Here is a 26,318-nt window from a genome sequence, read left to right as displayed (position 1 = left end):
ACCATATCATGAAATTAAATGTATAAAGTCACCTTGGTAAGTGACAGCAGACGTCATCTGAAGATTATAAAAAAAATAACAACCTCCTCAATAAAAGCTTTACGCATTATATGATCCCCTTTCGTATAAATAGTCTTAGTCAGTGATGTTAATTAGTAATTGCTAAATGTAAGCATTTAGTCACTTCCCCGTTATTTAGTTAGCAACCAGAGGAGTGAATTTTCTTTTCCAAGCTATCATTGATATAAACGAAACCGGATTGGACATTTTGCAAAGGATATCTTGCAGAGTTATTGATTCAGAGTGGAATTGAGGATCGGCGTTGGAGTAATTCTTACCCTTGTAAGAATTTTTATTTACTTCTTCCCCCTCATCACAGCTGTTTTTAGTTAAAGATAATTTAGCTGTCATGATATGACAGCTAAGCTGCTCTCCTGCCAAACATTTTTCAAATTGTGAGGATTATCATGTTGATTTTAGGACTCTTTTTGTTTTAAACTGCGCAAAATACTAAGAATTCCCATCAACACTCCAAAGTCTATGAGTGCACTTTAATCATTTCTCACTCTAGTTTTGTGTTCCTCTTTCGACGTCCTTGGTTATTAAGCAGTGTTATGATACAACTCTACTTTTTCTACAGCCTTTGATGACTTGGAAATGGATATTAAACAAAAAAAATACCAATGTAGTCACTGCTCTAGTTCCTTCACACTCTCTGGAAACTTGAAAAGGCATATTGAAATAGTTCATGAGAAGATAAAGAAATTCCCATGTAGTTACTGCTCTAGTTCTTTTACACTCTCTGGAAACTTAAACCAGCATATTGAAAATGTTCATGAGACGAAGATAAAAAAATTCCAATGTAGTTACTGCCCTAGTTCTTTTGCTGTAATAAGAGGCTTGAATAGGCATATTGGAGGTGTTCATGAGAAGATAAAAAAATTCAAATGTAATGACTGCTCTAGTTCTTTTACAAGCTCTGGACACTTGAATAGGCATATTAAAGGTGTTCATGAAAAGATTAAAAAATTCAAATGTACTTACTGCTCTAGTTCCTTTACGCAATCTGGAAACTTGAACAGGCATATTGAAAGTGTTCATGAGAAGATTAAAAAGTACCAATGCAGTTACTGCTATAGTTCCTTTACACAATCTGGAAGCTTGAAGACCCACATTGAAGGTGTTCATGAGAATATAAAGAAATACCAATGCAATGACTGCTCCAGTTCTTTTACGCTCTCTGGAAACTTAAAACAGCATATTGAAAATGTTCATGAGAAGATTAAAAAAATCAAATGTAGTGACTGCTCTAGTTCTTTTGCACGAATAAGAGACTTAAATAGGCATATTGAAGGTGTTCATGAGAAAATGAAAAAAATACCAATCTAGTAACTGCTCTAGTACTTTTACACTCTCTGGAACCTTGAAAATGTATATGAAGGTGTCCATGAGAATATTAAAAAAAATCAAATGTAGATACTGCAATATCTAATTAATTATTTTGAATGCATCCGTATTTCCTTTTTCGCTTGAATGATGCCCTGGTTTGTTCAAAGCAAAAATATAATTTTAATTTCATTTAAAGGAAATAAATTTATATCATAATAATTAAATATTTATATTTTAACCAAACTAGGACTAAATTTAAATTTCACAAATGTTGTATATTATTCTAATAAGGGCCTTTGAGAGTTAAGAAGACTTTTCGTGATTAAATTCATCAGCGTCTTTACTTTTAACTACACACAAGATTCAACAACTATCTTAACAAAATACTAGGATCATAAAGTCCTTTAATATTTTGTGGAAAAATATCATTATCAATTATATTAATTGATGATAATAATACTTTTTACAAATACCTATTGATAATTTTTTTAAATATTTCATGAGATTAATTTCTTTAACTTTTCTTGGATTTATTTTTCTTATACTTTTTATTCGAATAAAATTTTTCATTCCTGCACAATTTTGGATAGATTTTCTTTGCCATTTAATTCTTTTAAAATTTCATTTAGTCCTTTAATTACGCCCTTTTCCTTCTTTATGAAATAATTATAAATATATCAAAAATGGCGAATTTTAAAATATACTTAAGTAATATGTATTGATTTATTGTTTAACAAGATTATTTTAATAATATACACACATACATACATAAAAGGGGCTCAATATTAGTCACCAGTTTGAGTACTTTGATTTTTAATTAATTGTTCTGTATATATTATGTTTATTCATGCTTTAGTTTTTTACTTTGGTTATATTTTCAAATAAAATATGCTATATGATATTTTATTAATAAAAAATATTTACTAGATTTGGTTCAAGTTGTACATTCTTTTCTGAAATATAATTGAATAAATATTTATAAATTGTACATGATTCCGAGGGATTTTCTTAATATTTTTGTATTATATGGTTGATTCGTCCCCTTTTTCACTATCACTATTGGGTGAATATGAATAGTTCTTGAAGTATGAATGATATGAAGTAAGGTTGGATTTATAGAGACATACGAAAAATCATTCTACACAAATCATCTCATTCATTTTTTATCAAATCGTATTGATGGATTTATTTCCCTAAATTATGAAATTGTTTGCGTTGTTATATAAATAAAACATTATGACGTATATGGAGCTCTCTAATCTTCTGGAATATTTTAATATTCCAACAAGGGATCGAATAAACTTAAATCCTCTGATTTGAAATGAATCACAACCTATGGATTTAAAAAAAGTAAAGTATTGGAATTCTGACATTAAAAAAAAATATATATAATCAATTAATAAATTGAAATGATTTTCAAAAAATGTTAAAAAAGTGATATTTCCTTCCATTACAAAAGAGGTATGAGGGCTCGAATAGACCAAAATTAAAATATTCAACATAATTATGTCTATAATCAAGCAATATAATTATCCGTTAATTATGAATATTTATCATTATGAATGTAGTAACTAAAACAAAGGAAATTATTAATAGTAAAATGAGTGTTGAATCTATTACAAGAAATGGGCTTTTGTCCATGACTTTGACGAAGAGGAGGCAACTCTCATGATTTATTCCCAAATATATTTATATTATAATGTTTAATTCAATTTTATGAAATAAAGAACATCCTAAAGGTAATTCATAATAACTAAAGTAAATAGCTAGAGATAAATGCATTGATTTTTCACAACAAACAAGGATGGTTCCACACTAATAATTCAATGTACTGCTAGTTTCATGCATTTAAATGAAAAAATAATGACTAATCACATTTATTTTTAAAAACGAAGACAGACTTTAAACATAATAAAAGTTGCTTAAAATTTTGAGCTACGTACGTAAGGCTATGTTTCATTCGGATCAAACCAGATTGCTGGGCTATGGAAAGCAAGTTTGCTTCTTTTCTAATAATTAATTTCTTTCATAAACATGATCGATTCATTGTGTCTTATTTTTTTTTAAAGTTTTGGGTTGTAGATTCAAAAATATACCCAAAAAATTAAAAATCTAAAAAACAAATGATTGTACAAGCGGAAAAAGGGAGAACTTACATTAAATATGAATTAAAAATGGGAAGAAAGGAAGAAGGGGATTGGCGAGTTATTTTTAGTATGTATCTTTATTATGGTTAAAGAAGGAACATTTTAAATAATAATTATATTTATTCAAAAAATCCCCCTTACTTCGGGTGGAGATGAGTTTCCATTTTCACTCGTTCCCTAATAACCGAATAAAAATAACAATATGTTATTTTCACAAAAGTAGAATAACTATGTCCGTTGTGATTCAATCATATCGATCTCCTATTAATCCCATATGTAAATATAGATAAATTAAGTCATCATTAATTATTAAAATCTATTATATATAACTTATGACCAACTCTTAATAGTACTGAGTCATTGTAATAAAATTGCATATTTGTAGCAGGTCAACCCAAAAGGAAGTTAGAATAATTCTTCTCAAAATTTAACATGGAATACATTTATTAACAAATTATAGTTAATTTCAATGAACAAATGATTCGGATTAATCCCTTGGAGGCACCGCTAATTGTACTTTAAGTAGCCAAAATTCACCGCCATATTTATAGAATTAGGAAATTAATAAGTCATATTTCTAAGACAATATTAGGACAAACGGAGTTTTTAAACTACAGTTAAAACTCTCAGGTATTTCTTTTCATCCCAGAAATTTGAATTCAATGTCTTCAATTTAAGTCCCTCCCCAATTTCAAAAATTTGCATAGTCGTGTTTCTAGTATACTTAACCCGTGGACAACTACACCCTTTCCAAAATTACTATCACCTATTGGAACAGGAAGATAGAGAATCGAGGATTGCTTTCAGTCTATACATACATAGTACACTTGTTTCGTATAAAGGGGGGCTCAGCTAAAAATGTTTTAATGTAGTCTTGGCATAGTAAAGTTTTGGAAAACTTGACTTAAGAAATATTATAGGGTCCTTACAAGCTTAGTAGAGGACCTGGATCCATAATCTACCCCCCGCCCCCTTCCCTCTTTTATTTACAGTGTCTGGTGCCTAAAACCACTTTTCCAGATCCATAAGAAGTCTTTAGCTATTTGGAAACTCAGATACAAGACTATCACCCTGGCGACGTAAAAAAATCTTTGTAAAGCACTGCAATTGTACACAAAAACACTGAAAATTGACTATAGCTAATTTATTTTTTGTAATATATATTGTAGTTTCTTTATATATTCGTTATAGGAACAAAATCACAAGAAACGAGACCGGATAAGCAATATATTACGGTCTCGGTTCTACTTTGTTCGTTCCAATTCTAGTGGTTCAACCGGAACTGCAATACCGATAAGAGCACAACCTTGGAATTTAGTCTTCAATCCTACATAAGGATTGACACAACAAATAAGAATCATTATCTACACTCAATTTTGAGAAAAATTATTCCAGTTTACTTTTGTGTTGACGGGTAACATATATAGATAACTAGAACTTAGTCTATTCATCCTACAGACATATTTATTTAGTTACAAATACGACTGCTGATTAGTAATTAATCAGATTATTAGATAATAGCACATATGTATTAAGGAGTATTAATTACTTGCTTAATTAATAATTACATATATTTATAAGGAAATTTGATTTAAAAATCGTTAATAATGGGAATTTGTAAAAATCCAGTGCCTTTTGTCCAAAGGATTTATTTCAAAAAGTATCAAAATATAGTATTTTTTATTATATCAGGAAAAAGATAGAATTAAGAGAGCATGTTTATGCCCTCTGTTTGTCTCAGAACGAAACAAAAACATTATATATTAAATTTCAAGTTAATAATAATTGCGACTAAATATGCTTCACTGAAACACCTGTAACGAATTATTATCCATTCAAAAAGATGTATGATAAAACAAAGACATGTTCATGCGAAAGAACCATTTGATTGATTTATGCACACACATATCTATATACAACAAACAAGTGTTGACTTCGTATACAATCAAAGTGAAAACTACAATTACGCGACGTTTTGTGATAATTAATCACTGTGTGTATATTATTATTATACGTGTAACAGAGAGAGTGGATAAAATAATTTAAAAATCGCAAAGAACTAGGGATGTATGTATTTGTAAAAAATATGATTTTGAACAATACTTTTGTGTACTTGAATAAATGATACAAAGTAAAGTAATTAGAAAAATATTTATATATAAAAAAAATGTAAATTCTAATATAATTGTCAAAACTAACCAACGAAATGAAAAATATAAATATTTATGAGTTACGCTTCAAAAAGAATGAATATATATATTTTGAACAAAATAGGCTTCTCCAAACAATACTGTAGATTAAAAACAAGTGACAATGAGACTATGTCGTTGCTAAATAATAAAAATAACTAATACTCCTAACTAAATGGTTTTTGTTCAATAAGCGATCCCTATTTTATGAATTAACAGATAATTTATGTATTTAAGCCATTGTTTTTCTTTAACATTCTTTATATTGATTGTGATGACATTCAAGTCTCCTCAAATAAAGACCAAATGAATCACAAATACGCATTAAGGACGATTTTGAAAGTGTTGCTGTGGAGGATTTGGTTGTTGTTGTTGTTGTTGGTCAGCGGGAGGAGGAGGGTTTCCTTGATTGGGTGGAATATTCTTTTCATTCACACTTCTACTTCCAGTAGGACCTTGAGACCTTATGGGAGGATTTCCTCTAGGCTGTGGCTGTTGATAAACCTTATCTGAGGATGAAGGATCCACATTGTTCCTTACTCCTTGATCTGGTTGTTGATTATTATTAAACTGTGAAGAACCTTGACCACCAGGATTCATATTATTATTTTTTTGAAATTGTTGTTGTCCAGGATGGTTTGGAATGTTGGGCTGTTGTTGTTGTGGGATATGTCCCGCGTTGTTTGGAATGTTGGGCTGCTGGAATTGCTGTTGTTGTGGTATTTGACCAGGCTGGTTATTTGGTATATTTTGAATGGGTTGTTGAAAATGTTGTTGCTGCATTGGAATCTGTCCAGGATTATTTCCCATGTTAGGATGTTGTCCTGGGTTGAAGTTAGGTTGCTGCATTGGAACTTGCCCGGGGTTATTTCCCATGTTGGGATGTTGTCCTTGATTAAAATTTTGTTGTTGGGATGGATGAGGTTGTTGAAAATGTTGTTGAGGGACTTGTCCAGGGTGTGGTGGTGGATATTGATTATTAAATTGCGAAGGATGTGGAGGTGGTTGGTATCCTGGAGGTGGATAACCTTGTTGTCCTGGAAGAGGCATTGCACCAGGAGGAACTTCACCAAAGAAAGGATACTCTGAAGGAACCATTCCATGTTCTATCATGTAGTCCATTTCTCTTTGTCTAACATCCTTAAATTGATTATATTCTTTTTCGGAGAAAATATCTTCTTCGTGTTGATCAATGGTATCCCATCCAGGATCCTTGTTATACTCTTCTTTCCTGGTCTCTGCCATAAATTCCTCAAAAGAAATTAGTCGATTTTTATCCTTATCCGACTCTTTAAGTACGTGTTCTCTCATCCTTTCCATCTCTTCCTCTCTAAATCAATAAATAAAAGTTAAAGAAACACATTTGTAGTTATAGTTACATCCCCTCCTCACCTTTCTCGCATGTCATCGTCCCTATTATTCGGATCATAGACCTTATCCAACTCCTTTATAAAAAGTACCTTCAACTCATTCTCATCCCACTGTCTATCCCCGTTCAAATCATGCATCGCAAAAAATGTTTTTGGATCCCAATCTTGAGCCTTCATATGATCCTGCTCTTCCCAGACTTCCTCCAATTGATCTTTTGTCATGGGATGATTCATTTTATCATGCTTCTTGTGTCTAGAAATGGAGTCATCAATTTTGTGTCGTTCCTTTTCTCTATCCTCCTCCTTCTCGATATGTCTCAATCGACTCTCATTCTCAAACTTTTTCTCCATTTCATAGCGTTTAAAGTCCTCAGCTCTTTTACGATCCGCTTCCTCCAAATCCCGAGTAGTTGATTGAATGAGTCGTTTTAAATCCTCTACTTCAAAACGAGCAGAGTCAATCTGGAGGTGATCCGGAGCAATGATGTGCTTACGATCAAGACCCATATTCAGTTCATATTGGCGCATTGCAGCATTTCGTAACCTATAATTAATATGAATATTCACTGTTATTGAAACTATGATATGCCCTTCATTACCGATCCAATTCCTTTCTTTTAACATCATCCAACTGAGTACGGACGTGATGTCCAACGAGCTCCAATTCACGAGCAATCGTTCCATCCTTGATTTTGACCGCATCTACAGACTCCAACTTCTTTCTAAAGTCCGGATCTCCTTCAAGGATTTGAACAACTTCTTGTAGGTAGCGATTGTACTCTAATCCTAACTCCATTTCAGAAGAATTCACGGCTTGCGCCTTGGCTTGTGAACCAGAGTCAGTATTTGTTTTCTGTGGGGGTCGAGCCCCCACCAAAACGCATGCAATCCCCAGTAGGATTACAAAAGTAGTTTCCAACTTCATGCTCACACTCCTTTGACTTGGCAACACTAAAGAGTAAAGAGTTGAGATGATCCCAGCTCCCTTCTCCTCTAGAAATGTTTTAGTATTGCAAACTCACTAAGTAATAAGTAATATCTCAAGTTAGTCCATTCTCTCTCTACCTCTCTTTCTTTATCTAGCTACATCTGTGGTGTGTTTCATAATTATCTTTCTTTCCACTCTCATCAACTCACTACAACGTACGTACTCCTTTCTCTTCAAGTAATCCTACGCTATTTATATTGAGTACAAGTTGGAATGCTGTACAAGTTGGACTCTTCTTCAAACAGATTCCACAAGTTCATCATATTTCTTCCTTGATTATTAAAATACTGGTCATTTTAATCGCCAGCCATTCAATTGATGCTATAGTTTCATTTAAATCCTGTACACTCACCACATAAATTGTACTATAATTGAAGGAGAGGACATCTTGAGGACTCAAACGGGATATTTTTTTGCTACATACAACGAACGCATTTCCAATTATTATCCATGAAACTTCATCAAAAGGCCATTTTTGATCTTGTCTAGGTCAAAATAAGAGGGGAACAAAATAATTAAGAGGGCTCCTTTTTTTAAACTACTTAATTAGTATAAAGTTTCAGGGGCATAGAATGATCTCACTAGGACATATTCGGTACAAATATGTACTGAAAATCCCGATGCATTTGTACAAAATGACGAGTCAGTTTGACATTTTCATCAGGGAAATATGATGCCCATAATTGAATATGCTATCAATTATTGTATCCTATTTTTCACATAAATATCTTCTCAAAAATCTACATTCAAATGCTTCATCTCATTTTTTGGATCTTCTTATACAAGTTACAATTTGTACAAAGCCGTAACTTGTACATTTAAAAAATACAAGCTGTAAAATAATAGTAGTATGACGTTTCTTTGCAATACTGATTCTTTCACTCGGTATTGGTCCACATTTCGTACTCAGTAAAGATTTCATAAAATATGATGAAATATTGACACAATATGTGACTAGTTTCTCCAATTGTTATAAAACTCCATATTATAAGGGGGGGGGGGCCTATAATATTCTTTCCGCCAAAGCTTTAAGATTTTATGAACTTTCATTGAGAATTTAATACGAATAAGTTTTTAAGAAGCAGTTTCTTCCTTAAAGAGGCCCTTCAAAGTGTTTTTTTTTTTTGTATGTGTACATTTTGGGACTTTTGATGACTGGGATTGTTTGAAAATATAGTTTGACGGATGTTTATTAGATTTGTTACTCAATTCAACGTGTATAGTTCAAATGCATTTACAGTTAATTATTTTTTGATAAAATGGATCACAAATACCTACATAATATAGGGACTAAAAACAATGACAAACCTTTTTTTTTCTTCGACGTACGTAGCCTTGACTTTTTCAAATACATTTGACTGTTTGTTAAATGTTACGGTGGAACAGAAGTATGAATTATATACTGCAGATTGTATATAATACGTAGGTTTGGAAAAAAGTAATTTTGTATTTTCCGCTTTATTTCAAGGCTTTACAAGAAGAGTTACAATCATCCGATTTAAGCCAAGTATTCCCCATTCTGTTCGATAACTTGTTGCCAACAAGAATTCAACTTCATTTTACCCCTCTAGTAGAAGCCCTTGCCCCTAATGAAAAGAAAAAAAATAACTCGTATAGACAATTTTAACGGCCTCTATTGAGGCTAAATTTGTGCTCCCAAGCGCTTTGGCCAAAGACAGGAACTTGTTCTTAGATCCGGAATGTAAGATGTATGCATAAGAACTTCACATCTGAGCTCTCGGAGCTCCTGGCGCATCATCAAATATGTGTGCGGTCTGGGGGTGTCTTGATGATGTCTTCTTGTGGTCTATTCACCAATGTGGGTCGCTTCTGTTCGATCGCCAGCTTCAAACAACCGAATTGTTTACATTAGAGGGCAAAATTGAGGGGGGGGGGAATCACTCGAACCACTGTTCTGGAACACAAACCGAAAAAGTATCGGCACCGTATACACCGTCCATTTTCATGGTCGCTTTCGACGCGTTTTTCTCTTTCAGCTAGTAAAATGTAAAATAAGGCGAATTTCTTCCTTTGAGACCTTCCATACTCGACATACAATAATTCACGACTAAACCGGCTTCCTACAATACTGTCCAAAAGCGTTTTTAGTACACACTCAGACCTTTATGATACCTTATCGTATGAACTGATTTAATTATTGAATCTATTAGAGATTGGAGAATTTTCACATGCCATCAGCATTGTTGATGTCGGCCATTTTGGGGCCTAAACAACCAAGTTTCACAAGAATAAAAACCCTTTTTTCATTAAAATTAAAAATGTTAATGTGGGATCAACAAATATTTTTTTGAGTTGGTAATCTGAAGAAGGAATTTAATTTTCATTAGCTGATTAGTGAAGTTCCTTTCCTACTACATTCAATTATATTCCAAAGATGATGGTGGTTGAACATTCGTGTGTGCTCATATAAGACGGAGCGCTCCCTTGATGATTTGTTGTAGACTTATAATTGTAAGTCCTTGTTGAACTCAGAGTAGAATTGGGGATCGATATGGGAGTAATTCTTGCCAATGTCCTTGCTTATCTCCTACACCCCCTTCTCTTTTATCACAGCTCATTCTAGCTAGAATTGAAGATCAAAAACTGAGTTATTCCTGCCTTTGAACTTGCTAGATCCGGATCCAGATGTGTGTTTGTTTGTTTGTTCTCATAACTCCTGGCAAATGATTAAATACAAATTCATGCAGACACCAGAGGATATTTCCCTCTCAAACCTTCTTAAAATGGTCAAGGTTACCATCTTCATTTGCGGTTTTTATTTCATACTAAAAATGCTTAGATTTACCGAATGGTCCATTAATATATGAACACTTTGAATTTTAAACTTCCACAGGATATTATTTATAAATTAAAATTGGAATTTCAACAAAATTAATACTATATGTAAATAGATGTGCGTTTGAGGTCTCTTAATCATTAATGTAGCCCCCCAATGATGGCTTTCAGGAGCGGCGGAAGACCTGGCACCCACTCTGGATGTAGTCCTCTATTATGGCGTACCAGAGCTGTAAATAAATATTAAGGCACTCAATTCTCATCTCTATACTTTAATCAATTCTTTAATGATTGAGACGCAAGAAGGTGACAATTAAGTTTTAGGAAAAAATGAACATAAAACGTTATTTATGATGAAATATAGTTTCAATTTATTGACAGTTTATTGACAGGCATCAGTCAAACTATGTTGATTCATTCTTTAATCTCTTTAAATAATGTGAGGCCCTCAGTGTGACAATGTCATGTTTGACGTTGAAAATAGTGTTGAGACTCGGTTCAAGATTGAACTTTTTCTAGATAGAAATTCAAATTATAGATTGAAAACCAGGAGTACGGAAACATATGGGGACATTGCCCTCCCCTTTTGGGCAAAAATTTTATAGTTATAGAGGAGATTTTTTTTTTTTCTTGTATAAAAAATTTTAAATGTCAAAATTTTCGAAATTTATTTTATTTTCAATTTGTCTTTTATAAAAAAAGAGATTATTTCTTCGAATTTTATCAAAAAATTAGATCTAAAATATAAGACAAAAAGAAGGCAAATTTGGCATTTTTTATCAGAAACAAAAACACTATGTCAAAATGATAAAAATCTATTGTTGTATCGGTCATAAGACTGATTTCCTAATCTGTTCCTCTGTTCAGTCTTTTTATTAGTCCGATATTTTTTTACAATGCAATGGTCCTAAATATCGATAAATCGGTCTTTCAGTCCTACAGTCCTAGCTAAGATTAAAGAAAGTAAGAACTAAGAAATTAATGAGTCATGGCTAGATCATATAAAAATATGTTTTAGTTACACATTTCCAACTTTTGACTTGAGGTATTTTGTATCTAAGAAAGAGTTTATGAATTATGATGAAACTTCAGCGGCTCAAATGACGTCTCAGTAGCAGGGTTACTAGAAATACACCGGTTTGACCATCATGTAGTTGGGCTTACTAGAATTGTCGATTCGATGTATCTACTATCGTACGGTCTACTGGCCAAGAAAGCCAGATTTTGACAAAACACTCAACCACTTATGCAGTATGCTATCAATATCAAAAAGCGTGGTAGAATTCAATCATCAGTCGTACATACCCTATTGGTATAACCGTGTATTTCTATAAACCTTGTTTAGTATTAACTACGTAATTTCAGCTGTTTTAGATTTAGATACGTTGGGTCTTGACGAAGACACAAACTATTCAATACCGGGAATCCAGGACGACCGAGAGAAACCAAGGGAATGCGTAGAGGAAAAGACGAAAAGGAGTTATATATAAACAAGTATATTATAGACATCTTTGTTACTCGACACTACTCCCTTTGATAAATACATGAGAGTTACAGCTATTTATACTATTAAGATAGAAAGTAAAACAGTACTTTACATATGCACATATTAGATAATAACAAGAATCAAAGGAGGAGGAGAAGGAAAGAGGAAGAACCTTTGTAGTTTACACTACACGGATAAGGACCGGTCCTAGGACTGACAAATGTTATTTGGACGGAACTGAAAGGACTGTATTTCTTTTTATTTTTTTTAGACCGATCCAACACTACCCCCCATCCCAAAGAAAAATGATATTTACGGTCCTTCCCCAGCAAAAAAAGAAACCTATGGACGCCCCTTATGACATCACCAGTATATTATAAAGGCTTACTCACTGCAAATACATTATGGCACCGGTGCTTAAATGCAAGTCTTGTACCTAAATCTATTTTATTTTTATTTTTCTAAGAAAAAACACAATTTATTGACGTTTTAGAAATTTTACAAGGCCGGTCCAGTTTGAATTTCCAGACCGAAAAAACAACAGAACACTAGTTGACAATATAATAAGTGGATCAGATGTGAAAAGTAGTTATGGGAATTGGAATTAGTAATTGGAAACCGAATCGGGAATCGGGTTTTTTTTTCTGGAATTGGGATCCCCATCAGGGAAAAAATGTTTAATTTGCGATTCTTATTTATTACTTATATTTAACAAAGTTATAAAAGAAATCGCCCCCCCTTCAAATTAAATTTCCTTGTTTTTTGAAATTTTTCTGCAAAAAATTTATTGCTTGAATTTTTTTTTCTTTCTAAAAAAAATATTTTTTTTAGAACAGATGGAGATTTTTTAAATTTTATAAAAAAAATTATTTTTTTTGTTAATTGCTGTGGATTTTTGATTAAAAAAAAAATACATTCGAAACTTAAATTTTGAGTTTTTGTTGACAAAATTATTTTTTTTTGAGAACAGCAGAGGATTTTGTGAAATTTTTTTTTAATAGCTGTGGATTAGGGAATTTTTTTTCCAAAAAAAAAAAAAAAAATTTATGAACAGCTGTAGACTTTTTGAAATTTTTTTCCAAAAAAAATAATTGAAAATATTAAATAATTGTAATTGGCTCCGGAATCGGAATTTTTTTGGAATCGTTCCATCACTACTAATGAAAAGTGTGGAGAAAGAAAAATATTTATTTCTTTATGGTAATAATATCCAATTCACAAAGCTAATGATGTTGCATTCATTGTTTTATGATTAATTCTGGAATACGTCATATAAATTGTTACTATGTAATAATGCTTTTTTGCACCTTCGAAATATTTACTTATGTATATATGTTTAAGAGATGATTAATCCTTCTTTAAGGTCCCATTTCTGACGAATTTCTAGAGTAAACACAATAAAAAAGTTTATACTTCTATAGAAAATTTTAAATGTCATATTTTTGTACAAAAAAAAACAATTGAATTTTCCTTTTTTTTTGTTAAGTATTTTGGTATAGGGAAGATGATAATTGTATTTAATTTATTTTCCTTAAAAGAAAGGATTTTCTTCAAATCCGAGATCTTGGTTCCAAGTTCCATGAACAAAAGGAGAGACTAAGAAGATAATAAATGTACTTGTTTTTGATAATTCTAGACCTGGGTTCCTTTGAGCCCCTGAAGGGGAAAAACCATTTAGACTACTTGAATCAAGTGCCATAAGTATTATCTCATTTAATAGTTTTCGGAGATTAGTGGTGCCTCTCCGTTGCTGGTGTGACCCCTCATTGTATGGTTAATAAAAGGGCAAAGAATAGGAGGAAACTGTTAACCTAGAGCATGGGGATATTGTCAAAATTGTTTTATATTCAAAGAACTAAATATTTTTTTGCATATCATTGACTAAAAATATGAATATACCTAATAGTTTTTCCATGATTTATCATTCAAACGAGGAAATTATATAACTGTAAATTTAAAAAAATAATACAGCTTTTGCATTAATTAAAATTTAATCATTGGAGAGCAGAAAATAAGTTAATTAAAAAAAGGATATATCAATTCAGTCGTCATTGAGAGACCAACTAACAGTTAATTATCATCGAAATAATGCTAAAAAGATCTGCTACGGAAAAGTACTAGTACTACTAATTAGAGGCTCTAAATTTTTGTAACATGGCTATAATTTAGCCCTTTAGTAGCCTTTCTCGGAGAAAATTTTCATCTCTATATATAATATTCTCTATGATTTTCATAAGAAAATCGATACAAATTGACGGAGAAGAAAGAAAGTTATTCATTTGTGCAGGCCACAAATCTCTAGCTATTATTGACGGAATGCTAGGCTACTGCTGCGAGGCTTCAGATATTTTTTTTAGCGTTTTCCAGTCTTGTGTGTCGTACCAGTGACGTCAGTTAAATTTTTTTGATTTGCACGCACACACTACAAAAATTTGACGAGATATAAAAAAAATAAAAATATACTGAATTAAATTATCTTAATAACTTTATTAGGATAATAGTTTTCAAGATTTCAAAAATCTAATATGAGATTCAATTGTTGATAAAATGGCGAGAGCAACGTCAAGACATTATTCCCAAGTCATTTTAGGATTTGTGGACGAGCAAATTAACGATAAATATGAGAGTTCATGCGACTACACAACCAATAAAATCGGTGGCTCTCCGGTAAGTTGAGCATTAATACAAGGGAACTAACAATAAGTTTGACAATTTTTTAATTTTCATAATTATTTGACCACATTTCCTACTTGATTTGAGAAATTCCTATAAATTAACAATGTATGTACAAAGCTTTTATGCATTGAAAATGCATATTGGCAATTGGAATCCTCCTCTTAATATGTTGCATCGTAGTAAAATGTCCTTTTTCAGAATTGGATGCCTGACAGAGTCCCCAGCAACCTCGAACTCTCTTGTCCACTTTGTGAATCCTTCTTATCACTCATTTGTCAAGTCTATGCACCTCTAGAAAATTCTTCGTTACACCGAACGCTTTACTTATTCGCATGCTTGCGCAAAACATGTTGGAACTCAAATCAAAGGTACGTTAAAGGACCACTCATAGTAATACTAATCATTACATATAATTACTATTATTAGTCAATCTAAATGATGTCATGTTTTTCAGTTGGAAATGCTTTCGAAGTGAGATTGAAGACACTTTTCCACCCAGCTATACTCAAGTTACAGAACCAAGTAATGTCACGGTCAGTAATACATCTTTTCAAACAACGGATTGGGCTCAAGATGCGGATGATTGGGGGAGTGAAGAGGATGAAAATGGAAACAATAATAACACCTCTTCACCTCCAGCGAATTTAATGAAATGTCTATCTATAAATGATAATTATACTTGTAAGGATTCATATGATTTGAACGAATATGATGACGAAGAAGAGGATGAAGAGGAAGAAGAAGTGTCCACGACAAGTACGAGTGATTTTTCGACATCCAACGATCCCAATGCAAATGATGTTCCCTCACATCACAAAAAGTCGAGCTCTGTTGGTGGAGCTGCAGGAGAAGTAAGTCCTAATTAATAATAGTTATTTTGTCGTGGGTCATGATCAAAAGTGTATAAGAAAATGTGAGATTTTTAGCTATCTTCGAATATATTGTAAGGGAATATTAAATAACTACTATAAAACTTTACGTTAAAATGATTAATGATATTGTTTTTTGGGGGAGAGAACCACATAATATTTGGAGGTCAAAAAGATTAATTAAGGCCGAATTAACTTTCAAGAATAGCCAATACGTTTGGATTTTCAATGATTAAGTAATTAAAACACTACATTCTTTTTTATTATTGAAATTTAATTGAAATTTCCTGCCGATTATCCATTAATTTAAAATTCGACCAATTTAATAAGGCCGCCGATATATGCTCTGAACGTTTTGATTTTGATAACTTTTACCTTTTAAAAAAATAGATATGTGGCACTGACTACACTGGACAGGCTCACGATTTTATGTATCATGAATCTGTTATTCTCTCTTTTCTGATTCATACATCAATACTATGGAGTTATGATTCCCATTCATTTTACACCAATTTTAAAAGATAGAATATTTAATTATTTGCCTCGAATTGTAAGGATGATTATGTATTGATTTATTTCGATATAAAGATGATTCAATAGTTGACCTAATCCGCTATAAGAACAAATATCTTGACAACTCTCCTTTAATTAATTGAACAAATAAACTAAAAGGAGATACAGTGTTTAAAGAAGAGAAGAAGTCAATGAATGATTAAAATTCAATGGACAATGCGAATGAATTAATGGTTTATATCGAATCAAGTCCTGATTGATTGATACTCCTCTATCCCGAGGTTGTCTCTAACCTTCTAATTATCAAAGTGTGTTTTTCATTGGAGTAGTCTAATAGATAATTAGACAGTATTGGAAAATGAATCATCTTATTATTTTTGTAGGCAAAGTGACTTAGAAACGTTTCACATTAGGTACCTTTCTTTTGTTGTCTATTCTTGTAAATTGACTTTGCCTGATTAATTAATTAGTATCAATGTTATTGATTGTTTCTTTCACGAATTTATTCATAGTTGAGAGCCACTGCGGTAATTGAAGAAGATAACGAAGGTGAGACAAACGTTGTGATAATTGATTCACCCAACGAAGCTGTTCAAGCGGCTGCTACAACTACGATTCCCTCCTTATTTTTCCCCACGGATAATGTGAATCCCGGGGTACAATCTGAGTCCTTTGTTTTTCTACCTTATTTTCTTGCTGTTGAAGAGGAATACGAGCTTGAAGAAGTCGTTTCTGATCACGAGCGACGATTATTATGGGAATTTCGAAGTAAGGAATCTATGGAAGATGAAGAAGAAAATAAAGTCTTGCTTAATAGTGGTGCATGTTCAAGAGGGGGAGGAGGTGAGATGGACGTCTATGAAAAGGCTGTTCCAAGGCACGGAGATATCTTCTATCACAAGTTTCTCACGGTTTTACAAAAAAATCCCGGACAAGTTTTGAGGTAAATACTAATTTGATTTATTTAGATGTTGCAAAAAAATAATTATCTCTAAATCTTTTACAGGTACTCCAGAGATAATTACAAGGGTCCTCTTCTAGTTAGCAAGCTTTCATCTCCAAATAAGTATCCAGACAAGTGCTCATATTGTGGAGGCCCGTTAATATTTGAATTTCAGATTCTATCCTCCCTTGTGTCTTACTTGAAAACTTCAAATCCTGACGAAGGGGAGCTAGAATTTGGAACAGTGATTATTTTTACCTGTAAAAAAAGCTGTTATAGTTCCAATAAGTCTTTAAAAGTTGAATATATTCTAGTTCAAGCTGAGCCCATGTAAAACTATGGAGTTCCTTTTATTTAGTTGTAGTTAATAATAATTAATTATTTATGACGGCTACAAATGAAATTTAACTCTTCATCTTAAATTACCCATCTCACATCACCATGATTAATTCCTGGTTTTTTTTTTTTGTTTTTTTTTTTGTGATAGTCCTTTCAAAATTGATGTTTGAAGCATTGATATTTATGTTATGTTCTCTCTTAGCTTTTAATTGGATATCATTATTATCAGTTTGATGCACGATCTCATATATTAAATATCCAATTATTCCCTGGCTGCATACATTGATCTTTATTCTTTAAATAGGCTGCATTGATCATAATCTTGCTTTGTCTCCAGTACCATCTTTTGTGTTTAATTGAATTGAAGATCTCATTTTCTTTTTCAAACTCTTAAAACAGGTACATCATGAGATCTCATAGGCACTAATTTTAACCTTCAACATTATTTATTTAATGCTATTGATGTACCAATGAATAAAACTGAATACATCTCTCTTACGAGGTATATGATTATATTTTTAATTATGCGATTGAATATCTCCGTGGGCGTAATTATATATTGACATATTCTACCAGGTAAATTTGCTGTATGCTATTTACTATTCACATCCAAAATTAAAAACTCACATTGTCTAACTTATTTTTGTGGAAATGTAATGAATGATATCTCCTGACAAGAGATAAATAAAAAACTATAGTGCTCCTTGCTCGATAATATACCTTTGAATTGTCAAAATACAGCGAAATAATTAATAGAAGCGCAAATATTTTGCAGGTTACCAAATTATACTTCAAAATATATATATATGCTTATGAAGGTTTCGACCATTTTCACGTCACTATTGGCGGCAATTTTTTGAAGGGAGTGGGGTTACACCCCCTTAATCCCTCTCCTTATGAGCCCCCCCCCCCTGTAACTCCAACAAATATTTATTTTTGAGAAAAAAGTTAGAATGACCTTTTTTAAAGCACCCATAATTAATAGAATCTTCATCCCATAACTGGATTTGTGAAAATTGTCTGAATCCTTCTGAATGTAAATTAAAACACATCTCGTATGTTGGCAAGTTTGATAGACTGTTGATAAAGATCACTAATTAAACTATAGTGATCCTTCCTTGATAATATACGTTTTGAATTTTCAAAATGGGAATACACATTTCAATAGAAAACCTACGTTTACTCATACAAAATTACTGAAGTACTAAAAATAGGTAAAACATAATTAAACATGTCTTGCAGGTTACGAGATTGTACTTTTTTTAAAATATATGTTCACAAGAAGTTGCACAATTCTCACATTCCTGAACATAACTACAGGAATATGAAGAAGCAATGGCCCATTTAAATCATTTGATGTTATGGAGATCACATATTCACGGTAATATTACATAATTGTACAATTTGAACAAGAAAGCTTTAATTCAAAAACCTAAGTCGCATATCATTAATGTATGGGCACACAATGTTTAATCTATTAACGGAGTCTTTCACGCTTTCTATTAATTAAAACCATTTCATAGTTACAAATGTTTATATAGGTATTTTTCAATAACCTTGGTGATTTATTTTCCATAATCATTTCATAGGTGATTTATTTTGCTGAAGTCCTGTTTTTAAGGAGGAACATTCCAGACCATGGATTTGAAATTTATTGCCTGTTTTATGTAATCATCTATCTTATAATAGATATTAGAAACTATACTAGAGTGATTATATATTTATCAAACCTTAATATAATCATATAATTTTTTTTTTTTTTTTGAAAAAAAATACTACATAACTTTCCCATATTTAATTTATTATTTTGTACAAATGACCTTCTCCCAAATCTCACAATTGTAATTTTATAATTAAGTTAATAATGTGTCATGTCTATTACTCTAAATAACCACCTATATATTTATTAGTAATTTAATAATTACGTACATAATAGCCCCTTATAGATCAATTATATATATACATATTTAATGAGATTTATTTATTTTTTAATTCTTAAAAAAATAGTAAAAATTTTCTTCCCAAAAAGTTATATACCCAAAATATCTTTTCCTCTATTCTATAATTACCTACCAAATTAAATACACTAGATATATTCTATTTTACAAAACGAGAAATGCATGCTGTCCAAAGAAAAAAAAAATGAAATAAGCACTGACTTTTATTTCATTTTTTTAAAAAACAATAATTATTATGCAATTCATCATTTAATTCATTTGTCTCATTTCTATATTATATTATTAGAAATTAAAATGATATATTACTTTATTGATTCTAAATAAAACTCTATTACTCGAATATGATTTCAATTTATTTTGAGGGTTTATAATAGAAGGAGATGCCATTTTGGGGGCTCAAAGTTAATATTTTTACTACATAAAATGTACAAATTTCCAATACATCTTCTTGAAACTTCATTAAATGACCTTCAGAATATAAAAAGATTTGCATTGAATACTATTTGATGGAAATAATAAATACTGATATTTGGATGCAATCTAACTAATATGTAATAAAAATCCTTAAAAATAAAAAGTTAGTTTGATTAGGGACGAGAAAAGTAGGATAATTTCTGAAAAAATTCCTTATTCTTTCCATTCTAATACATTAATTTTATCTACGATATGGAATTAATATTTTATAACGATGTAATAACAAGTTTTTAATACATTTTAGAGTCGTATATATAATATAACTAGGCAATAGAGAGATTAGTTGGTCTCCTTACTATTTTTCTTAATATTAATAAAAAATGGTTTTTGTTTTTATAAAACTTGATTGTTTAGCCCCCAAAATAGCCGACATCAAAAATGATAAAAACGCTCTAAGGACGATTTTTTACGATTTGTAATTTACTATAGCAATTTTCCCCCCTTTAAAATGTCGTATCTTTAGGGTTAGGTGTATGCTCTGTGCCAATCTAAAAGCTCTTATAATTAGTTTATAAAGAGTTGACGGTGAATATGTTATTTTATAATTGATTAAAATGTCTTAAAGCTATATCATTTTCATTCAATATGAGCTCTACGATTTGGTATAATGTTCTGAAAACGCATAGAAACCGTATTAATTCCCGCATGAATGACGCATTGATCAATATAGATCCAAACAGTCTTTACAACAGCTCAAAGTGCGCTTAAATATTATTTAAGACAAGTTTATTTACTAATCCGGTGACAATGATGTACATAATTATTTCTTTAAAAAAGCCCCAGATTATTTATCTTGTGTTAAACGGGAAGTATTACTCAAGCGTCATCTCGGGTATAGATCATATTATGATAGTCAAAGGTTCATTAGGACCATGGGTACAGTTGTTTAACCAAGACATTATTTACGTAAACTTGTGAGTCTACTTTAACACATAAGGGGGGCACAGGAAGATGGAGAATCAATTATTGTTTTTAGTCTACAAATGTTTTGTATAAAGGAGGCCCCAGCTAAAAATTTATTATTGCAAGGGATTTTTGGCATAGTAAGTTTGGGAAACCCTGGCTTAAGAATTATTATAGTTATCAGGGTCCTTACCAGCTTAGTGGACTTAAATCCATAATCTACCACATCCTTTCCTTCTTTTATTTACAGCGTCTGGTGCCTAAAACCCCTTTTCCTGATCCATAAGAAACCTGTAACTACTTGGAGCTCAGATACAACTCTATCACCTTGTCGACGTAAAAAAATCATTATGAAATACTGCAATTGCACACAAAAAAAAAAAAAAAAACTCCGAAAATTGACTTATTGATTTAAGTTAATTTATTTTTTACGATATATATAGTATTTTCTTTATATATTCTATGTAGGAACAAAAGAACAAGAACCACTAGACTGGCAAAGGCACAACCTTGGCTTGAAGTACTTTAATATGTACAGGCGGCTTACTGATGCTCGATCATTTTTTAGACAAATTACATTAAAAAAAAAAAAAAGTATTCGTAACATTACTTATGGTCCAATTGCAGGTTCATTCTGATACTTAACATACAGTTTTATGCCATAATCAAATAAGATATATTGAATGAAATGAGTGTTCTTCTTTCCGAGAAAAAGGTGCGTTCTATCATATGAATATTTAGCCATTATTTTGGAAAACGAAAAAAAAAAAAAAGGAACTAATGAAAGAAATTTATTTTCCTACAAATCTTAAAATAAAGATTTTGTGTTTTTTATACATTCATTGATAGAACAAAACTACGTTACGAGAGGGCACTATTAGGGGGATTTGGAAGAGTTAAAACACTGGGTTATACGGTGTATGTAAATTCTTTGAATATTTAGAATGGGTATAATTAATTAATAGGCTCTTTACCCTAATACATAGGAAAATATAAATCAATAGAAAAATATATTACTCAAATAATATTACAGACTTTAACATAATTGACAAGAATTAGCATAATTCATTAGACATATTGATAAAAAATTTGTTAAGCGTATGAATAAAATTAAGACTACAACTCAAAGTTAGGTAGATCCAAGTTATCGAGTAAATAATTAACGTCTTCATTCCCAAGGTTGAGGTCTTCATTTCCCCCCAGGGTTTCTATAAGAGCTTCTAATCTTGACCCAATAGAAAACTCCGAATTTAAATTACTTAAATTATTATTGGCAGAATGATTATGTAGATTCGACTGACTGACAGAGTTCTCAAGGGATATGGGAGTATGATTATCTTCACCCATACTTTGCTGTCTTATGTTAACAGAAGGCTTTAAATTTGGCGATATAGACGCCGAAGGAATGCCTAAATTATTACTTCTCAATTTTAACATCTTATACCTCTCTATAATGTCTAAAGTAAGATCGGAGTATTCCATTTTTGAACTATTATGTTCCACATTGGACGTCGTTGAAGCAATTGGATGAGTAGGAGAAATACACTTGCGAGTTTCGATAGGATTTATCATAAGACTACTTGAGAGTACGGGTGAAAATGTAGAGATACATCGGAGATCTGAAAAACTAGATCCTAAATCTTCTAAATGATTAAAAAAGTTAAATTCCGATTTTAAGTTAATAATAGGGGAATTTTTCTTGGAAAATTGTCGACTACTATATCGACTGCAGGGAGTATCCACCGCCTGTTCCTCCTTTGGAAGTTTACTAGATGTTGAAATTTGCAAGGGCGATCCATAGTCAAAATTTGAGGGATTTTGATAAATGGTTGCCACATTTATATCTACGTAAGGCGTTGGTGGGAGTAAGCATTTCTCCGATTCTTCAGTAGAATAATTAGTCTTAGTTGAGGTCCTTAACAATTTGTTCACTTCTAAGACATTCTTTGGAATTATTTTTAGGTTCAAATTTAAAAGCACTTTTGTTATTTTGTATGAACACTTTTTAGCTTTTTTCAATAAGTTCTCGGCTATATCGGATATTTCACGGGTATCTTCCCAACTGCTAGTAATATGAGCTGGATCATACCCAGAGGATAATTCCTTAGAAACTAAGCATATGTATTCCTCGAAAGAAGCACACTTTTGAAGACAAGGAGAAATATCTAAGGTTTCGACATTTGATGATAGATTCTGTAGGAACTTAATAAATGACATATCTAAATTAAGTTGTTGTATTTGCCTATTCATCTGATTTGAGACAATATTGACTTTTTCTTCTAGATCTTTTCTTCGTTTTATGAGCTCTTCCAAATAGTCAGAGTTGTATTGGACTTGGTTTGCGTCTAACCAAGACTTTTTCACTCGATATTTAAAAGATAAGCCTTTGATATATTCCTTGCCTTTCTTCAATAAATCATCTGTGTTTTTATGAATGAGATATCCTTTACTCTTAAATTCATTTATTTGGGATTTAAGATAAATACTTCTCAAGGAATGAGTCGTTTCCTTTGATGATAAAAAATGCGATGAAAGTCGCTCTTCGTGAAACTTGGAAGGATTTGAACGAATAAAATTGAGTGCGATCCATCGAACAAACGTAATAAGAAAGTTGATGAATTTAGGACCTCCAGGTAAAAGTAACAAAGAAGGCGTGATATGTATAAGCTCCGGATTTTCCACCTATATCGATATGTTATGATAAATCAGCTTTAATTAATTAATCTTCCATTGCGTGATTATATTTATAAAAAAAAAGTTCTTATGGATTTTATTTTAACTCGAGCATTAAAAAGGCTCTGGCTCTCAAAGTGGTCTACGTTAGCAAAATAAAAATTTGGGGATTTGTGTCACTAAAAAGTAACACAATTACACAAAACGTAAATTTTGCGTTCATAATATTAATAATAAATGAATATTCCGCATATTTATACATAAATATTAATAAAGTTTAACAAACTTATTGAAATGTCGATTTTATTTGTATTTCTTGGTAAGATTGTTTTGATGAAGCAGAAAATGGGAAGGCGTGAATTTTCTCAGTTTATCATCGAGAAACTAAGAGGAAGATGCCGTTTTGGGTATATTCTTGACATTTAAATGCCCTTAATGCAGATGCTTTGACTACGGGCATACACTACTTCGGATGATTTACCAATAGAAAGAAATTGAAGACACAGATGTCATGCTACAAGAAAAACTGATCGGAAAGTGCTAAAATAAAGTACAATAGGTGTAGTTCAAAAATGGATATCACCAGTTTTGGCTTCAAAAAGAAATTCCTATCGCCTATCCTACTTAAAGGTTATTTCAAGAAAGTTATTGATAGCTTTTTCATCCTCATGCAAGAGAGAGGCTTTAGCGCTAGATTCCCAATCTCCTTACGAAAAACAAAATAGATTACAAATCATTGAACGTAAATATTTGGGATTAAAATCTGAGTATATTCTCTTTCTATCTCGAAATCGGAGACATCGCACATAGTTGAAATTCAATTAAATCCTTATTAATTTGAAGCTAAATGTTCAGAAATTGTTATCAGAGCATCAAACTCAGCCTTCCCACCATTTTTTTTTTATTGGTCATTTTATCTAAGTAATATTTTTTCTTTTCTTGATTTGTTTCGTTCTAATCTTAATTTCCTGGATGAGTGCTGAATTGTTGTTATTCAAACATTTACTTTACAGAATAAAGATTCGTAACTCCATTCTATCATTAAGAATAATGGGGTTTTTCAATTTATTGTAATAAAATGGATCTGATAAATTCATTTCAGCAGTCTGAATATCTCTGTTTTAAAGAATTAACATTTAAGATTAGATTTCTAAAATGACAGTCAGACAATAACACTAAAATTTGTAATTTTTGGGTTACAGCAATTTGGAGCTCTACCCTCGATATGTACTTGAATTTTGTGTTTTTTCAATTAACAATTCTACAATTGTCTAATTAAATAAGAATACCTACAAAATGCGAATCACTATTGCTAAACATGTAAAAAACATTTTAAGTTAATCTGTGTAGGAAAATAATAGAAGGGGCCCCCGGAGAAAAAAAATCCATTAATGTCTATGGGCTAAAAACTGTAACCTCTGCACTAAACTCATTTAAATCCCCATGAAATCTCTTAAAATCTTACATCACATATGTTTCGCCACGCAGTGAAGGGTTAATGATACACTTTATAATATGAATATACCTGCAAGTTCTTATAAGATTGGAAGGCCTTTTTCCTGAATTCCGCCTCACCCTTCTTGTCCACAGGAGGATAACAGTTACGGAATTTCCCTTTGGCCTCTTTTCCATCGACTACTCCAAGCAAAAATCTCATTACTCGAACAAATGCTGGTTGATTGGGATGTTCAAAGACACTCAAGTTGCCAAGGACCTTGACATGCTTGTCCTCACGATAGCCAAGCAGTCGTAAATACAAATTCAGTTTCTCAATTAATTTAGAGCAGGCAACCCTCGACAACGCGCACGACGACATAGCCCTCATTAAACACCAAGACAGCCTTGACGTCCAATTCCCGTTTAAATACAAATTGAAGATTGAATGCCCAACAACCAACTTCAGCTTCCAATTTTATATTTTAAATCTTTTCGTTGCTGATATAGTGATGCTATGATCTATGGTTCGGTTCGGTCAAAAGGCTAAGCCAGGCAGCACTTGCTGTATGTGGCTAATTGTGGGAAATATTTTGGAGCCAAAGAAGTATTCAATGACGTCATAAAGTTCATCATAATTTATAAAGACACCATCCTGGGGCTTGAAGTTGATATTTTTATTTGATAAAAGAAAGACATTAGATAAAGGACTATAGGTTAAAGCATTAAATTAGGCAAAGAGTTGACACTCAAGTCAAGGATTCTAATTGCCTTTAAATTAGGAGCTCCTACATGTTCCTTCGGGCACCCAGCCAGTCTTCCCCTAGTGAAAAGAGAACAGTAAGGGCGACTAGTTTTTAGATTGAATTGTTTATTTTTCCCATAACCGCTCTTTTCCTAGAGTCCTTTAATATTAGACATTACATCAATTTATCGTAATGTAACTTCATCAATTGGCGTTATGAATTTAAAAAACTGAACACCTACTTTGAATAAAAGTTGATGTAATGGAAAACAGTGATATATAATTAATCAAAGGAGTAATATCTACTGAAAATCCCTATTTAATGGCTAGAATTGTACAATTATTTATTTTTTAATATCAACAATACGACGTCACATCAATACGCTCTGTTCTTTTTATTTAGATGATTTTTATATGCTCCAGGTC

At 31.7% G+C, this 26,318-nt stretch overlaps 3 protein-coding genes and 1 non-coding gene across 5 annotated transcripts; 2 read left to right on the top strand and 2 right to left on the bottom strand.

Moving 5' to 3' along the window:
• Positions 1 to 30: 30 nt before the first annotated feature.
• Positions 31 to 2,317, top strand: LOC121130499 (uncharacterized). Its single transcript, XR_011783850.1, has 2 exons — positions 31 to 342; positions 572 to 2,317. It is a non-coding gene; the product is annotated as an uncharacterized protein (transcript).
• Positions 2,318 to 5,592: 3,275 nt separating this feature from the next.
• On the bottom strand, positions 5,593 to 8,568 carry LOC121130091 (nucleobindin-2). The gene is made up of 3 exons (XM_040725807.2): positions 7,695 to 8,568; positions 7,118 to 7,639; positions 5,593 to 7,055 (listed from the first exon to the last, which is right to left on the bottom strand). Exons 1-3 carry the CDS (start codon positions 8,018 to 8,020, stop codon positions 6,050 to 6,052), a joined length of 1,854 nt encoding a protein of 617 aa, XP_040581741.1. The 5' UTR covers positions 8,021 to 8,568; the 3' UTR covers positions 5,593 to 6,049.
• Positions 8,569 to 14,730: 6,162 nt separating this feature from the next.
• On the top strand, positions 14,731 to 18,192 carry LOC121130092 (programmed cell death protein 2-like). Its single transcript, XM_040725808.2, has 5 exons — positions 14,731 to 15,032; positions 15,240 to 15,409; positions 15,496 to 15,892; positions 16,936 to 17,366; positions 17,430 to 18,192. Exons 1-5 carry the CDS (start codon positions 14,913 to 14,915, stop codon positions 17,698 to 17,700), a joined length of 1,389 nt encoding a protein of 462 aa, XP_040581742.1. The 5' UTR covers positions 14,731 to 14,912; the 3' UTR covers positions 17,701 to 18,192.
• Positions 18,193 to 22,031: 3,839 nt separating this feature from the next.
• dgt6 (dim gamma-tubulin 6) lies at positions 22,032 to 26,318 on the bottom strand. 2 transcript variants are annotated; one of them, XM_071893708.1, is made up of 3 exons: positions 26,135 to 26,318; positions 25,239 to 25,970; positions 22,032 to 23,722 (listed from the first exon to the last, which is right to left on the bottom strand). In XM_071893708.1, the coding sequence occupies exons 2-3, from the start codon at positions 25,536 to 25,538 to the stop codon at positions 22,157 to 22,159; spliced, it is 1,866 nt and encodes a 621-aa protein (XP_071749809.1). In that variant the 5' UTR covers positions 25,539 to 25,970; positions 26,135 to 26,318; the 3' UTR covers positions 22,032 to 22,156. The 2 variants fall into 2 exon arrangements, with proteins under 2 accessions (XP_071749809.1, XP_040581740.1); XM_040725806.2 differs by having other exon boundaries at positions 25,239 to 25,808.

The sequence above is a fragment of the Lepeophtheirus salmonis genome, chromosome Z (genome assembly GCF_016086655.4).
Source record: "Lepeophtheirus salmonis chromosome Z, UVic_Lsal_1.4, whole genome shotgun sequence".
In the NCBI taxonomy this organism is placed as follows: domain Eukaryota; kingdom Metazoa; phylum Arthropoda; class Copepoda; order Siphonostomatoida; family Caligidae; genus Lepeophtheirus; species Lepeophtheirus salmonis.
Note: the sequence above shows the minus strand (reverse complement) of the source record. Positions and strands in the feature narration are given on the sequence as shown.